General features: G+C 45.3%; 1 protein-coding gene across 1 annotated transcript; it reads right to left on the bottom strand.

Moving 5' to 3' along the window:
• Positions 1 to 700: 700 nt before the first annotated feature.
• On the bottom strand, positions 701 to 15,804 carry LOC119483700 (A disintegrin and metalloproteinase with thrombospondin motifs 5). Its single transcript, XM_037762074.1, has 8 exons — positions 14,271 to 15,804; positions 7,573 to 7,705; positions 7,172 to 7,339; positions 6,464 to 6,747; positions 5,156 to 5,339; positions 4,871 to 5,046; positions 4,543 to 4,718; positions 701 to 4,458 (listed from the first exon to the last, which is right to left on the bottom strand). Exons 1-8 carry the CDS (start codon positions 15,159 to 15,161, stop codon positions 3,780 to 3,782), a joined length of 2,691 nt encoding a protein of 896 aa, XP_037618002.1. The 5' UTR covers positions 15,162 to 15,804; the 3' UTR covers positions 701 to 3,779.
• Positions 15,805 to 17,165: the final 1,361 nt, after the last annotated feature.

The following is a 17,165-nucleotide window of genomic DNA, read 5'->3' as shown; positions in this document are numbered from 1 at the left end:
ATGTTTTATCTCTCTCTGTACAGTAAATATCTGTGTCGTTTATCTTTTGTACAGTGAATATCTTTGTTTTATCTGTACAAAGATATTCACTGTACAAAAGATAAACGACACAGATATTTACTGTACAGAGAGAGATAAAACAAAGATATTCACTGCACAAAAGATAAACAACACAGATATTTACTGTACAGAGAGAGATAAAACAGATATTCACTGTGCAAAAGATAAATGACATATTTACTGTACAGAGAGATAAAACAAAGATATTCACTGTACAAAAGATAATTGACACAGATATTTACTGAACAGAGAGAGATAAAACAGATATTCACTGTACAAAAGATAAATGACATATTTACTGTACAGAGAGAGATAAAACAAAGATATTCACTGTACAAAAGATAAACAACACAGATATTTACTGCAGAGATAGATAAAACAAAGATATTCACTGTACAAAAGATAAACAACACAGATATTTACTGTAGAGATAGATAAAACAAAGATATTCACTGTACAAAAGATAGATGACATGGCAATCTTGCTATTTGAGTACCTCTTCCACCATCGCCTCTGGTAAAAGGCCACATATAGTGACAACGGTCCTCCTGTCATAATGCAAGTGTGATGATTTGCAAACACATTTAAGATAAATCAAATGTATTGATACCGTGGCAGAATTAACAACACAGACACAAAGATATTTAAATATATAGATTTTATGTACATATATTCATGTGGATGACTAGAAAAGAAACACTATATTCTTACAAAGGAATGATTTTGCACAGTCGTATTTCCTAAGTTAAATAGTAATTTGATACAAAATTACTATAATAAATAAAACTCATCTCATTGTTGTTTTTATTCACACACACACATACCAGTTGTACAAACAATAAATTACAAGTTCAGTGCTGTGTTTCTGTCGTTCAGCGAGAGCGGGTTTCCCCCGCTGGAAGAGTCAGAGTAGGTTGTGTGATTGTATGTGTGGAGCGTGTGTGAGGTTTCTGCTGTGTAACTGTTGTTTCAGTGTGTCTGTATGTGTACATTTCTGTGTAAATATGGTTGAATACTAACACATATATGAAAGATCTACTCATTGTACAAAAATGTCTACATTGTGTAAATAAATCTGAATGTGTGAGGGAAGAGGCGAGAACGCTGTGTGAGTGGTATGTTGACCTGGGTCATGTACTATCTGAAAACCTTTCTTATGGTTTGTTTTCTCCTGCACAGGTGCCAGATGGGTGAGGTTTGCCACACAGGAAAAGTAACGGTTGTTGGACATAAATAACAGGAGGATGTTTTAAAAAGTCCATTTGATATGTAACGTACATTGTCCACACTCTGAATGCATCCTTGATTAAATTAATCAAGTATGATATTGTGAGATTTGGTGGAGGATTTTAAAGAATTAGTTCACCCAAATTACAAAACTTAAACCAGTAGTTTGACATTTCGTTTCACTTTCTTGAGAGTAAGACAAGAAAATTGATACCACACTCGAATATGTCCGTCCAATATGAAGCTAGAGTCAGCAGCCTGTTAGCTTAGCATTAAAAATGGAAACAAAATGGCAAATCGTCATTTTTACACTTCACATTTTTGTACAGACTAAATAAACAAAATATGGCGCGTTAATTAAGAGATGTTGGTGAGCATATTTTTAATCTTTGGACAGATCTAGACTAGCAGTTTCCCCTTACTTCAAGTCGTTATGCTAAGCTATGCTAACCATTTCCTGGCTCTATGCTAAGCTATGCTAACCGTTTCCTGGCTCTAGCTTCATATTTAAAAGGACAGGCATGTGAGGTATCAATCTTATCGTCTATTTCTCGGCAAGAAAATGAATAAGCTTATTTTCCAAAATGTCAAACTACTTTTTTTTAATTAAACAGCAACATCTTTTTCCAGAATCAGTGCCCCCCAGAAGTCATTTGGGACTATTTCTTCAGCAGAAAGTAGTTCCAAAGAAATTGTTGACAGTTAAATTTGTGGATTGTCGGAAGTAACCGAGGCATTGTTTCTGGATTTATAAGTTTCTATAGATATCTTAAAACATGGGCAAATTTTTTTATTTAGGGTGAACTGACCCTTTAAAATCTGAATTGTTGTAATGTGGCCAACACCACCCATCAGGCTTGGAAACAGATTAAAACAATCGTTTGAAAATACAGGATGTAAAGTAGTAAAATAGAGAATGAGTGATGAAAAGAAAGAGTTGAATTGCAAAAGGACATTAATGACTGCATTAGTATCTCCCTTGCTGTCGTTGCGAGTATCCAGGGCACACATTGTCATATTAGCATCGCTTCCTAAACAGATAAACAGACAAACAAAACAGATATTGACCGCCACAATAAAACGCGAGGGTCGTAAACCTCCCAGCACCAGCATAATGACTGATACAAACGGAACTGAGAGTGACGAAGCTTCAAGACACACACATGTTCACGGTACATACTGTATGTGCTTAAAACACAGGCCTGGGTACATGAATGTGCTAGCGCATAACACACACACTCGCACTACACACACGCACCAAAAATCAAGCATTGCCCCAAACTTGTGAGTCATCATTAACCTCCATAAATGTTAAGGAGTGTCGAGGTTACTTTGCCCCGTTGGTCGATTTAACCGTTTGTCCTATGAAGGCCACCGTATACTCCCTTTCCATCGTCTTCGGGGTAAACGAAGAGTTGTCGCGGAGCGGAGAAGCTTTTCAAGAACGCAAACAGAGAAGTATCTGAACAGTTTAAGACTGACTGGACGTGGGATGCAATGCAATGTCCATTAACCAAAAGTCTGGGTTTACCGATTCGTTCTTGGTCACCACTACGGGAAATAGTTTGTGATCAGTCGTCCCTTCTTGCGATGCCTTTTCGGTATTCAGCTGGACAGATCAGTCAAATAAAGACACACTTGTACGCTTGTAGTCGGCGCATATGATCCAGGACCATCGTACGTTATGGACATCTCCTGTAAATTGGACATATTGGTCACCGAGTGACTCATAAAATTCTTAATGGGAAGAATATTGGTAGGCAATCGAAAGAGAAGGAGACCATCATTTTGGTTGCGCTCATGGAACTGACCTTAGTTGCTACGAAGATTGCTACAAAGATTGCCTACCATCCGGTGAGTTTTTCTGGATGGTACGTCTACCTGCGGTTCAGTGACTGAAATGTCCAAGTTACAGAAGTAATATTGGACGTAGTACGACGGACGTGGGACAGGGTTACGATTCGGGCAGAAATGATGAGGGTGAATAACGAGTGCTTCCCATCGTTGGGGCTCTTGTCTCGGACACACTCATGACAAAAGACAAAGGGGTGCGACTTCCAAATCCCCACAGTGATTAGAACACATGGAATAGCATAAAAATAAAAACACGACAGGCATGCCATTACAGGGCAACACACGCTAAGCCTCCAGGGGTTTGGAGACTGAAGTAAAGACAATCAGTTACTGTCCATGTGGAAATGACATGCACTTTAAGTCCTTAGCTATGCCAGGGGCGATACTTGTCACCATCATACGGACACGGTCCTCTTGTGCGCTGCATAGCTACTGTGATTCCAGGACATCCCTCTGGCATATAGTCAGGTACATCCACGACAATCTGTCTCTGAGTCTCTGTGTATCTGGTCCGGGCGCTTTCAGCCAACATTCACAGTCATGTTTAAGGTCCTACATCCAGCACTTGAGACCTTTATCAGACGTACGGAATATAGTTCTTCCTACGAATTGCTTTTTGTCTCGCGAATCATTTTTCCTCAACATTTCTTCACCAGACAGTGTTTGAAGGCGGAGGGTCGGGCGCCTAACGTGCAGCCCTTGGACAGTTTGCCATCCTGGTCCTTACACTGCACCGTCCGGCTCTGCCAGCCAGTGTCACAAGTCCTGGAGCAGGTCATCCAGGACCCAGTTGCCCAATGGGGCCCCGGGGTTGGGGTGGAGGGACCTGGAGCTGTTGGTGGCCCCGGGACCAGGACAGAGGGAGCAGGGGAAGATGTAGTGGTGCTTCTGGTGGTGGTTCTCGTCGTGGTTGAGACTGTCGTGGTGCTCTGTGTGGGGGTCGACTTTAGGTTAAGAATGAGCGGAGCTGACGGCTGCTGCCGGCGGGGCATGAAGAAGCTATAACGAACATCCAGGGGCTTTTTAGCGTCCGTCGCTAGAATCTGGATCACCAGGGATTCTTGGAGGGCTCCGGGACCCATGCTGTGGAGCCACTCGTCCCTTTGGCTCCAGCCACTGTAGTTGAGCACGGAACCGTTGAGCGGGATGATTGTCTCGGACGTGGAGATCATGAACTTGCCGTTCAGGAGGTACTCGTTGCTGGGCCGTCGGAGGGCCAGGTAGGCCGTGTAGCGGGTCTGGTCCTTGGCCTTGTGCTGACGGACCTTGATGTGGGTGGAGCCTGCAGGGATCTTAACCACGTCAGTGTAGCCCTTACTGTTTGGCAAGACAGGAAGTAGAAGAGAGGTCAGATCACTGCGTGATACAGTTAATACGGTTAAAGTCCTCTCGTTTTCTTACCTCTTCTTGGTGAAGTTGCCCATAACGCGTATACACCCCGTGCTCTCGCCTCCACATATACCACACTTGTCAAACTGCAGCTTGGAGCCGATGATGCCGTCGCAGCCCGTCCGTATACACTTCCCTTTCACGCACACCGAGCTGCTGTAAGGACGACACTCCGTCCCGTCTACCACCTGAAGACAAACAGACACAAAATCATTTTCTACATGTTTTTTTTATTCACTTGGTTGCAATCTGCAACCACACCACTAGATGCCACTAAATCCTACACACTGCACCTTTAAATACACTGCAATCTTTTCCTTTTTTTGTTTTACTAACTCACCCTGTGAGAGAACACCACATAGTATCCTGTTCCTTTTGCTCTGCAGGTCAACTTGCACACATCTTTAGGGAGGACTCCTGCGTACTTCGGCACCCACTCGACGAACGTCTTCACCCCTTTAGGATCTGTCTGGGGACCGTTGCGCACCTCGCATTGCTCCTGACGGAAACTCTTATCTGGAGAAAAGTTCCATTAAAACAGGTTTTAAATAAAGAACTATTTATTTTGTATGATAAATAAACACTTGTAATAATCATGCATGCGTTCTCTGGCAGTCACACTCACTGGATGCTGGACATGTTGTGACGCTGCAGGACCGATAGATGGCTCTCTTCCCCGTACAGTAGCGCCCGTTGTTCCGCGGCGGCGGGTTGTTGCACAGGCGCTGGGCGAACTGCACCCCGCCTCCGCACGTTCTGGAACACGAACCCCAAGGACCCCAGGAACTCCAGCTGCCGTGGTTGGACGCCTGGGAGGAGCGAGGAGAGGAGGGAGTGGAAGATGAAAGAGGAGTTGGAGGAAATGACAGAAGAGGAGAGTGGAGAGGGATGAAGGGGAAAGAAAGAGATGAGAGAGGACAATTAGTGCTGATCAGATATGTTGGGAAGTGGTTGCTGGGCAGGCCACGTGTCGCAGGGATGGCTCTTTGTGATAAAGAAAAATGTGGCATTAATTGTGGCGTGGAAACGAGACAGACAGAAGAGGAACGAAGCTATCCCCATGAGATAAAGCCTCTCATTAAGACAGCATGACTGGATCTGTGGTGGTGTAACAGCTCACATGCTTCCCCCCCCCCGAGGAACAGCCTGAATGAAATTCTTAAGGTAATGTCTTTATTTCTGCATTTTTCCAACCAGCTCTACGAGTCATCCGTGATAAAAATGACTGGATAAGTAGCATTTAACATTTTATGAGACTAAGTTTATAATCCTGCTGCTCTGCAAAGCTTTTACTTTTTAGTTCCACTGCTGGGTCTTTATTCTTTCCACAGTAAAAAAAGCCACTTAATCTGCAATCAAACTACAAGACTGTGTGTAGAGGTTAAAAGATTCTGAAGGCTAAAATGGAGGGGCTTAACGTTGTAAACTGGTCGTCATGCGAGGCGGGGAAAATGAAGCGAGTCAGAACTTGGGCCGGATCCACGCGTGCCGTCGCCTGCCAAGGATCGAGTCAGACCCGTCAAATGTCATGTGACAAATAAACACAAAGAAAATATTCTTTCCCCCTTCTTTTTGGCTTTCCCTCTCCGACACACACACACACACACACACACGGTGTCGACAGCCTGCCAAGAACAGATTCGGTCCTTTAACTCATTACGGCCAAATTCAATTTAGGTCTGTTTTAGCAAGGCCAAGAAAACAAATAGCACAGATCAGCAGTAGCATAAATAAAGCAGACCACACAATGAAAGACATTTTTCTTTTCTACTTCACCTTTTTCCTTCTTAAAAGCTAAGCTGTATATTACTTTTATTCCTTTTTTTGTCTCCTACAATGTGGAAATGAGTGCTTAAAATATCAGTTTTTGAACTATAAAAAGAAATCTATTTTTGATTATAGTCCTTTTTTTAGTCCTCCACATTCTGCTTACCGAGTAGTGTCTCTTGCGGGTCTTGTCCACGCACTTCCCCTGCAGGCAGATGCGTCCCTTCCCGCACGGCGTCCCCTCCACCGCCGGCAGCTTCTTGGTCAGGCACACCATCTGGCCCTGGCGGATCACGGCGCACCACAGGCGGGAGCACACGTCCATGCCCGGGCAGACGGTGTACTCGGGGCCGAAGGCCAGGCGGCACTGGCGGACGGCGTCGTAGCTCTGCCCCGGGAGCTCCTCGGGGCCCAACAGGGGCACGCGGGGGGTGTCTAGGAGGCACTCGGCTGTGGCAGGAAAGAGGGAGGAGGGCATTTAAGAAAAAAAATGCTATGAAAGTCTTTTGATAAATGAGGCCTGTATGACATATCACTCATAAAAGTGCTGGAGCAGCAGCAGATACCGCCACGTTTGAAACGATGCTGTTGCTACATGAATTATACCTAAAGTGATGGAGTTCAACGGTGTCAACAGACGATGCTTTACGGCCGTAATAAACGACACTACTTGATGAAGTATGACTCATCTTGATTGCCTGCCAAAGATCTTTGGCTGCACTGCAATTACACTCTTTAAGACGCTAATAGAATCGTAAATAACTCTCCATAGCAAGAGATTACAGGTTTGTTTTAAAAGTGATCACAAGGCTATCATAAGTCAAATTCACATGGATACAATTTGTAGTTGGAGAAAACTACACACTACACTCACCATTGCCGTCGTCGAAGAAGTCTGTGATGGTAGCAGAGGTGCAGCGGCTCCACGGTTTGGAGGCGTCGATGGAGGTGAGGATGGAGGACATGAGTCGCTTGTCGCTGTTCACCCCGAAGCGCTCCTCGCAGAACTTGGAGTCGTCGTGGGACAAGCCGAGCAGGTGACCTGGGACGCGGAGAGAAAAGAGTTGATGGAAGGGTAGAGAAACGATGACGCAGGTTCGCACATGCAGCAAGAATGAGAAAAGAAAACATGCAGAGCATTTTGGATATCAGGTGTATGACATCAGACAATACTCCTGTGATTTTAATCAGTGAGAGAGAAGTGCTGACAAATGTGCGTGCCCTGGCGTGTTTATATCTTTGTTTTTTTGTTGGCGTTGGTGTCTCCATGCCTACCTATCTCATGCGCGACGGTAAACGCAGCGTGAAGCCCGTCGTCCTCGATGACGGCGCAGCTTCTCTCCGGAGAGCAGATGGTGCCGACGTCCGCCATGCCCAGGGTGTCGCAGGAGTGGTGGCCACAGAGGTCCTGGAGAAAGGAAATACTGGAAGTTTACATACATCCAAAGACATGTTTCTTTAAAAGAAGTGACTTCATCCAGATACTTGTTGCACAATTAACCATTCTCAAAACAGTTAAAGAGGACCTATTATGCTTTTGTGTTCTTAAGGTCTGCAAAGTTACAAAGTCCACATGCTCCCATGTTCCAAAAACACTGGGTACTACGCCTCCCATAATGCAACGCTTTAAAGACTCCCTGCCTTTCAAACGCCCCAACTCCAGTTTGTAATGGCACTCCATTTAAAAAAGGGTCTCCAAGACAGTTTTAACCAGCCGAGCAGAACTTCCTGCGACTGCTGATTTTAATATGTACTGCTTTTTAACACCCGCTTCCTTCCTTCCTCTGCCTCCACCATCTCTCCCGTCTGCCTCACGGGGTGCCAGGGTTCACAGTATCGATCTTTGTTTTGATTTCCCACACATGTCCATGCAGATGAGGCCTCGGGGTGCGCTATCGTACCGTCACATCGGAGCTCACATTCCTGCACGGTGGCCTGTGTGCACGCGCCTACACACACACACACACACTGCAGCGAAACATGCTTAGGATGTGTGGAGAACATCCAAAAAAGGGGAAAACACACACACACACACTCTCCCGTGGAGAGGATGAATCGTCATGTTAAGCGGTGCTGACAGGCCTGCTGGGTCGTGTGTGAGAGGCTCTCTCTCTCTGGGGAGGGTGTTTACCCGTCCCTGGCGGGTTGGGGTTTGGAACAAACTGCCTTGTGTTCTGTGCTCACACACGCATTAGGGTTTGTTTTTTACGATTTTTGAAATTGATTTTTTAACGCCAGAATCAATATATTTGCTTCATTTGAGTCTATGTGGAGGGAAAAGGAAGCTACTGCTTTTATTGTTGTAGTCTGAGTAATGTGACGTCATATCATATAAGATTGATGGATTATATTCACCAGTAGTTTAAAACATTCTTATCTAACTACATACTTGCTGAAAATCAAACATTCTTACTGTATTAATTTGGATATTTTGTAGAGTAAAAGTCCCTAAAAGTGTATAATTCAACTTTTTCCCATGGTCTAGTGTTCAAAAACTGCAATAAATCGTAATAACGAATCACAATACTTGTAGAATTAACACCCAAGTATCGTGATAGTATCAAATCGGGAGATAGGTGAATCGTCCCAGCACTAACACGCAAGTACACTCACTTGCACATAACTATATAAGTACATGTATGGGTACAAACTTGTTGCACATATAAATGCAAGCATACAAGAGAAGAAGAGAGCGCTTGCTTTTGCCAATTGACTGCTGGATACGCAAGCAGCAAACAAAGGGAAAGTCAAACACGCTCGCTGCGTTCATGGAATTTTCTCTTGACTTTTCCACTTGCAGAAAATCTTGAAAACTATTGAAGGAAGCTTGTGTGTATAGAGAATATTGTCTTCATATTATCGTATGTTTCTCTTTCCATCGTTTCCCACACTCTTTCACCCCGGCGTCCTTTACACCTCCCTCAATTTCATTTATTTATTCATTCATTCTTTCACCCCCTTCTAGGCTCTACAATTGTTTTTGTTACGGAAACACGTGGGGTGAAACGCAGAACAAAATGGGAATATCCCATCAGAAACGAACGTGTGACGTTGACCCATCCCTATCCGTGCATTATTTACTTCTCCCCCAGCTTTGTTTTTGTCCAAAGGCCTCTCACACGAGCATTCAAAAAGAAGGAGGGAAAGAGAAATAAGTGCAGAAATGAGACGCTGGGAGAGGGGGAGGGATGCCGGATATTAAAGAGAAGAACCGAGAGAACAAGGAGTTACAGAAATATTGGCAGAAATAACAGGAGAACAGGTGGCTAGCTGGCTGTGAAGGTCAGGAGGCGATCAGAGCTGTGTGTGTGTGTGTGTGGAACAAGACCACTTGCAATCTAAGCCAAGGCTCGTGTTAAACAAACAGCCAGCCAGACGCACACACACACACTTCAAATCCCTCTTGTAGAGAGAGTTTAGCTCACTCTGTGTGACGAAAACACCCTGCAGGCTGATTTCAACAAGCCTGCTAATCAAAAGCTATCCATCACTGACAGTTCAGACTGTCACATCATTTCATTTTAAACTCCATAAATATTTGTGTTTAGTACTCACAGAGCTTAAATCACAACAAGACATGTGAAGTGAGGAAAAGCATGAACTAGCCTAAGGTCAGCGCTCAAAGGAAAACCCATCAATGATTGCAAACAGCAGAGCAGTTTAAAGTCACCGATGCATCACAGTGTGAAGAGAGTGACTGAATTCTCTGGCCGGTCGTGTATGCCGACAGACCTCCGGGGCTTCTAGGGGTCGAGGGTTTTGGGATCCGAGAGCCGTCTGCAGGTTGTCAACATACGCCAGACGAAGTGCAGCACGTGTGAAATATCAAGAGCAGTTAAAACAAACAGAGGGGCTAGCTGTGACGGGGGCGAGGGCTGGGAAATGTACACTTTAATGTACAGACGTGCACATAAACACACGGAGGAGGAGAAGGAGGACAAGTGCACAGGAAAGGGAGGTGCACATCCACGGTTAAAATGACATAACTAACACACGTGTGGAGGAAATGGATTGTGTCTACATCAGCGTGTATCTTACATCAATCATCATTGGATAAGAGCCCTATTAGTGGCACCTATCTCACGATTGTATCACACATCACGCATGTCAACATCTCCACTGCTCTGCAGCTCTCTCTGGCCACCTTACAGTAGGGCTTTGTCCACTGTGCCGAGCTCCACAACAAGCCAACACAGCCGTGCATAACATTTAATGTTCCCATGTACACAGATACGGAACAGTCCCCCTCAATGTGCCCGTTGTTTTGTTCTGGTATGTGTGGAGCAGGGTGACACCGCCGCATGGGTCAGTTCACCGCGGGTACGGAGGGGGGTGTGTTGGGGGTAATTGGACCTGACCACAAAGAGATGGGTTCCCCTCCAACCCCGTGCCCCTCCTCTCTCATCTGGGAACAATGGACTGGTCTGACTTCACGGTCACAAAGTCTTCAATGAGCTCCAGTTCGAGCTCAGCGGACGACAATAATCAGGTTCCACTTAAGTCGCTCCAAATACACAGATGAAAAAGGTTATTTTCTTTTCACACTATTTGACAGCCAGTATACAATGGAATATTAGGCAAGCCACAACACATCTGAATTGAATCTACAGGGCGTCCCTGTTTGTTATTTTCCTGAGAAAGTCATGAGAAAATAGTTACCAAGCCAAATATAGCAAATCTTTTTTTTCTGTCTTTCTTTTTTTCAACCCAAAATACAGCATGCAAGGAATGAGGCGCATGAGCCAAACAGACTTATTTCCTGGCTGGCGTTCTGTCAATGGAAACTCAAACGCAGTGGTTCCCAACCTGGGGTCCAGGTCCACCTCAGGGGGGCGCTAAAGATCACAGCGGTTACGCCACAATTTTTCTCCTCTGATGTTGTCAAAATTAGATTTTGCACAGTTGCAGATAAAGATCAGGCTACATTAGTATTATACTATTTGTAGGATTAGATTCCAGTGGCGGCTGCGTAGGATTGTTTCCGAAATTGTGTGATCAAAACATTTCCAATAACTTCAGAGCGTTGTAAAGTACAAAAGTTAAAGATGATTGAAAAAAGATAGATGTTATAATTTCCAAAATTCACAACATGTTTGTTTATCTAACTAAATATTCAGCTTCAATCCATATTTGTTGGCGTTTAGCCTTTCAAAAACAACATTTTTCACTGCGGTCAACGACCTATTTGCTCTCCTGCTCGCCGCACACAGCTGTATTAACGGGGCGGTCTAGCAGCAATCTAAAAGCAACATAAATTACATTTATTTAATCACGATAAAAGTAAATGAATTAAGTTTACTTATGATGACAAAACTGATGAGTTATATTCCTCGCAGAGAGTTGATTTAATAAAAAAAAGCTAATTTAATAAGGGTGATGACGTCAAAATGACGCATTTTGTCGGTTTTCCTGCAGTGTTTAGCTGTAAACAAACCTCAGCCCTGCTCATCTATCAGTTCCAATGAACAACAAAGTAAAGTAACCAATCTAAGCACTCACAGATTAACCTTTAAAAGAGCTTAAAGGTCAAAGTTAAAGTGAGGCGGTGGCTGCTTTCTTTGGCTTATTAAAGGTTGCGACCCTTAAGTCAAGTCACGCATGAACTATGTGCTTATTCCGCTCACAGATTTAGCTAATTTTGTCCTGCAGAGATGCAACAGATAGGGATGAGGAACCTGCCCGTGCTGTGTTACAGGGGCCATATAGTGGGGCCATATAGTGGATGATTATACGCTCTGTGTGCGACAAAGTGGGATCACCTGCTTCGGGCGCTGACAGGTAACATCTACAGCACGTTAAGCAGTGAAGGTGAGGAGACAGAGTTATGAATAATGGAAGTGCCGCGACAGGTGAGGCACAAATGAAGTGCTAACATGGTCTGCTTGGAGATGAGAAGATGTTTTAAATCAATGGAAAGATGCAGAGTGGATGTTTTTCTTGGGTATTTTAATGTGATAAAGGAGAAATGTCCAGTTTGACTTTCTTACTTCCTGCCATAGAGGCAGCTGGACAGCTGTTTCCGTGCCCGCTTGACCCTGCCCACCCTGCCAAACCCAACCACCGGAGGATGCCACCGTCTTGCCCGTGCAGGTGTAGTGGCAACAGGGTTAAGTATGAAGCTACACGAAGTGGTTGGCACGCAGGATCTGTGCCACTTTGCCAGCCTGCTGACCTCAGGTATGCACTACCAACTGCCGTGCCAAAGCGTGACGCCGCCAGCTTGCAGCCGATGCCAAGAGATCCGAGGTAATGGGCTACCACTGGCGCTTACTTCTTTTTCCGTCTGAGCCACGACAAGACCCTGCATGAGCTGTAAACACACACACACACACACACACACACACACACCGCAATCCAAGGCGAGCTATCTGACTGGAGCTATAACCGCTATGAAGCCACACCCGGAGAGGTGAAGAATGCATGATGTGCTGCTGCTGCTGCTGCTGCCCTGCGGCTTTTCCACCAGGCAGGGAGGGAATGAGAATGGGACGGTGAAAGAAGGAGAGTGTGGTCTCGGTAAACGCGGGGCTTCTCACAGGGTGGATGTGTTTGTTTTTCTGACAGCTCCCAGCCCCAGCTGACAGACGCTGGAAAAGTAAGTGGGGGAAAAATGTGCAGACTGGAGTGATGAGAGAGAGAGAGAGAGAGGGAGAGAGAGAGAGAGAGAGAGAGGGATGACTACCTAATTAACTGCAGTTTTCAAGGGATATTTCTGCAATGCATCCAGCAGCTGATTTCAAACCCCGGGAAGAATTTGCGGCGGGCACGCGCCTCAGTCAGATCACACAGACTTCGAGGCTTTTTTTGTGGGCTGTCAGGGGACTGGGAGGGGAGTAGGAGGCTGGAGACAGAAGAGCCATGCCTAGAAAAACACCAGGCGCAGGAAGTACAGTTTTTATGGAGTTCTAGAGAAGCTGCGCTGCATTACGGCACGAGAGATTCAGCAGAAAAGGAGAGAGAGGGAGGAAGGAGAAAGAAAACATACAAAAAGGGAGGTTGATATAACCGGGGGACATGTGGGAAGCAGGTTGTGCGGTCTTCGCTTCTGATTGATGGTGATGGTGATGGTGATGGTGATGCAAATGGTTCACAGTTAAACACTTTGTGTCCTTACCTCCCGGCTCAAGGGGGAAAATATCATGCAATTACTGTTATAGAATATAAAATGTGTTTTGCTATTTATAAGTTAGGGGTTCCCAAACTTTTTCTGACACAAATTAGACCCCCACTTGATAAGATTTGATTCCCAGGGTCCCCCATCTGGCTTCTCAATAGTTTTTGTTGACACTGACTGCTTACAGTATGAGACCAGAATGTCAGTTTTGTCTGAAAGCTGTGTATCGCACTGAGCTTTTTAGATTTCTATTTCAACAGCAGGTAAAAGTTAAAAGTCGATACTGTAGGCTACAATACTGTATATACAGAAACAGGATATGTACATTTATGTTTACATTACATGTTAGCTTTCGTGTAAAGTCATATACAGTGAACAGACACTTTGCCACAAAATGACATCCATGCCAAGAAATACAATTTAAAACCCACAACAATGAAAAAACCTGCAGTAGTTCAATAAAACACAACAAATTGTACCTCCTCCCAGTACGTAACGCTATATGTTATAGATATTTATGGAATATACATGAATGTCTGACAGATTTTGATAAATGAATGGATGTTTTATTACAGAAAATGTATTAAAGTAGTCATTGTGTTACTTATGAATGGAATTATTATAGTGCTGCATGGGGACCCCCTGGAACCCCCTCAAGGACCCCTGGGGGTCCCCAGACCCTACTTTGAGCACCACTGTTATAAGCTTTTTGCTCAATCTTTATTGTCACTGCGCGCCTTTATTGGAATCACACCTGTGCGTAAAGGCCGCCTCTCCACAGGCGCGCACCAGGTGAGAGGAGCGGACAGGACAGGTGGAGGTGGAGGTGGAGGTGTGAAGGGGGGTAAGTTTTGTTTACCTGCCTGGTGAAGAGGATGGCTGCGTCGTGGTGCTGCTGGTGGTCGTCGTCCAGCGGGTTCTGCTGGTTCTGCCACTTGCAGAAGCTCTTGAGCGTCGCTGCAGCGTTCTTGGTCACCTCCAGTCCTTTCTCCTTCTCAGCCACCACGGTGACCTTCACCACCGACAGCCGGATGGGGTTCTCGATGCTGGCGTGTCCGTACAGCTTGGAGGCGATGGAGGCCAAGGTGAGCAGGTAGTGGTTCAGGTCCTTTCCGTACTTCTTGGTCATGGTGTCGTCTGCCACCAGGAGCAGCTCCACGTGCCTGGCGCGCGACACCGACCTCTTCCTCCTCCGATGTCTACCTGTCCCGCGCGCATCCCTGCGTGCTCGATCTCTTGTCCCGCAGCTCTGGCGTGCCTCCCGCGCGTTCTCGAAGGTGAACCTCTCGCGCGTGAACACGTGCAGCGCGCTCTCAACGTTCTTATCCTGCAGAGGAGCGCGCACCACAGGTGTGATGGTGTAGCGCGCGTGGCGCACGGCGAAGAAGCCCTCGAGCCCGCCGCCGCACAGGTTGAAGACAGCCAAGGACTCGGGGTTCGAGTCCACCGTGCCTCGGTACAAGCACTCCTTCTGCAGAGGCGTCATGTGGAGCACGGACTGGACCGAGTCGTCCCGCTCCATGTCCAGCTGGAAGCGGCTCCCATCCAGGTAGAGCAGGTAGCCCACCTTGCCTCCTGCGTGGTAAATCCGGTCAACGGTGCGCACGACCCCGTCTGTTGCAGGTGGAAGATAGAAACCCTGGAAAGAAGTAGCTCCAAGCTGCAACTCCACCTCCACGACGCACAGCAGCAACAGTAGCCGAAACCAGAGCATGCTCTCGGCTAGAGCTGCTGCAAGGATCCGCACCATTGTTCATTCCAAAATAAAGCATCTATGTGGATCTCCACTAAAACAACCCAACTTGTTCCTCCAAAAAGAAAAAGTGCATCCTCCCTGTGTCCAAATCCATAACCAACAGGCGAGCAAACAAAACCCAACAGAGGAGAGAGGAGGAAAATGGAAAAAAAAGAGCAGCAGAGAGAGAAACTGTGTGTGCAGAGCTGGAGAGCACTGAGCTGAACTTGGAGAACAAAAACACAAAGTTTGCTCTTAATAGGACCCGGAGAGAAAAAGTCCTGCCCCCTTTGCGCTCAATCACCACTCCCCCCCCCCCTTCTCTCTTCTCTTCTCTCTCTCTCTCTTCCTCAAATCAGAGTAAAGTCAAGTGCTGGAGGAGAGAAACCTGAACAATGCTGTCACTAGTGTGTTTCCCATTGCCTCAGCAGAGAGAGGTTGCAAGTCCATCAACAAATCCTCATGAATCATGTGGAGAAGGAGGAAAAAGAAGATTTCAACTTAAATAAATCATACCTCACAATGACCCCTTCTCATTAAAGGGACTATTTGTAAGTTTCAGAAATGCTTGTTAACAGCGACACCTGTGGTCGTTAAGTCAATGAAAGTCAGCGTCGGGCTCGCGCTTGTGCTCGCTCTAAATAGACGTGAAAAAGCATCGCTCAACACAGTGAGGCGACACACGTCAGTTAAAACCACAACATCACTCTATATTTCAGCTGCTTGGCAGTAATGTTAGCTGACCAGACGAAGGTCTCTCCATGAATCACTGCTGATCCTAGTGTTGGCTTTTCCTGCTTCAGCAAAAGCGGGTCGGTGCCGGGGCTGAAGCAGGAAGAGAAAAACGTTATCGCCTCCCGACTGCGCCCGCTTGTGGAGTTGCGGAGCTCCGTCACTTCACAAGACACGGGAAACCTCTGTTGGTGTTACATTCACTAGATATTCTCAGAGCTAAACTAACTCTTCTGCAGTGTGGAGTGAGCGCGCGTTCACGTCTAGAGGTGGAGTGAGACAGCGAGAACGCGCGCGGTGTGTGTGAAGGCAAGCAGGCAGAGGAGCAGTGACTTCAGCCACACGCGAGCGCGCATGGGATCCCGACCCGGTACATTCATACCCTTAAAAAGTTACAAACAATCCCTTTAAGCAAATTACAATATATAGATATTTAAAAAGAACATGCGTGTAAATGGAAGAAAACAATTAAGAAGTAATGAATGTTTGTTGTGTCAATAAAACAAACAAACAAATAAAAAACAATTAATAACAATATATTGCAATATCAAAGGATAAATGTAAAAAAACAAAAAAAACATGAAGTACAGGAGTAAATAAAAGGCAGAGTGTGAGTTACATCTATTATATGTTGTTCTTGTGGTTGTCTCTTAGGCTGTGACATGCACTGACATATCCTGCAGCTTCTATGCTGATGACACTGTTTTCTCCAAGCAGATGCTGTATTTTATTTTGGTCATAAAGGGAATCGAAATCTTGGAGTTTACATTTAACTTTTGTAAAGAATTGTTTTCCTGATTTCTTCATATGTGCTACACACGTCACTAGTGTGTTTCCCATTGCCTCAGCAGAGGAGAGAGGTTGCAAGTCCATCAAAAACCCCATATGAATAATGTTGAGAAGGAGGAAACAGAAGATCTAAACTTAAATAAATCATACCCAACAATGACCCCTTCTCATGAAATTCAAAAAACATCAGCAAAACAAGTTCACTCCCACCACCATTTATCACAAACCATCAAACACCAGTTATTTTTACACTTTTACCACTTTGACTCCTTTAATAATTGAATGCGAAAAAGTCCAGCAGGACCTTGACTGGAGAGTTTCAGCAAACCAAGAGATGGAATAGATAATTTATGGCCGCTCCCGGAGTAAGAGTTGTGGGAGTTCGCTTGTTCCCGTGTGAGGCATGTTTAATGGAGGGAAAATCTGTGAGTATGCATACAGTAGAGGAGAGAAAGTAAAGGAAAAAAAAAAAGTTTGCAGGTGTGTGACGAGGGAATG

Source organism: Sebastes umbrosus, chromosome 24, assembly GCF_015220745.1.
Source record: "Sebastes umbrosus isolate fSebUmb1 chromosome 24, fSebUmb1.pri, whole genome shotgun sequence".
Taxonomy (NCBI): Eukaryota; Metazoa; Chordata; class Actinopteri; order Perciformes; family Sebastidae; genus Sebastes; species Sebastes umbrosus.
Note: the sequence above shows the minus strand (reverse complement) of the source record. Positions and strands in the feature narration are given on the sequence as shown.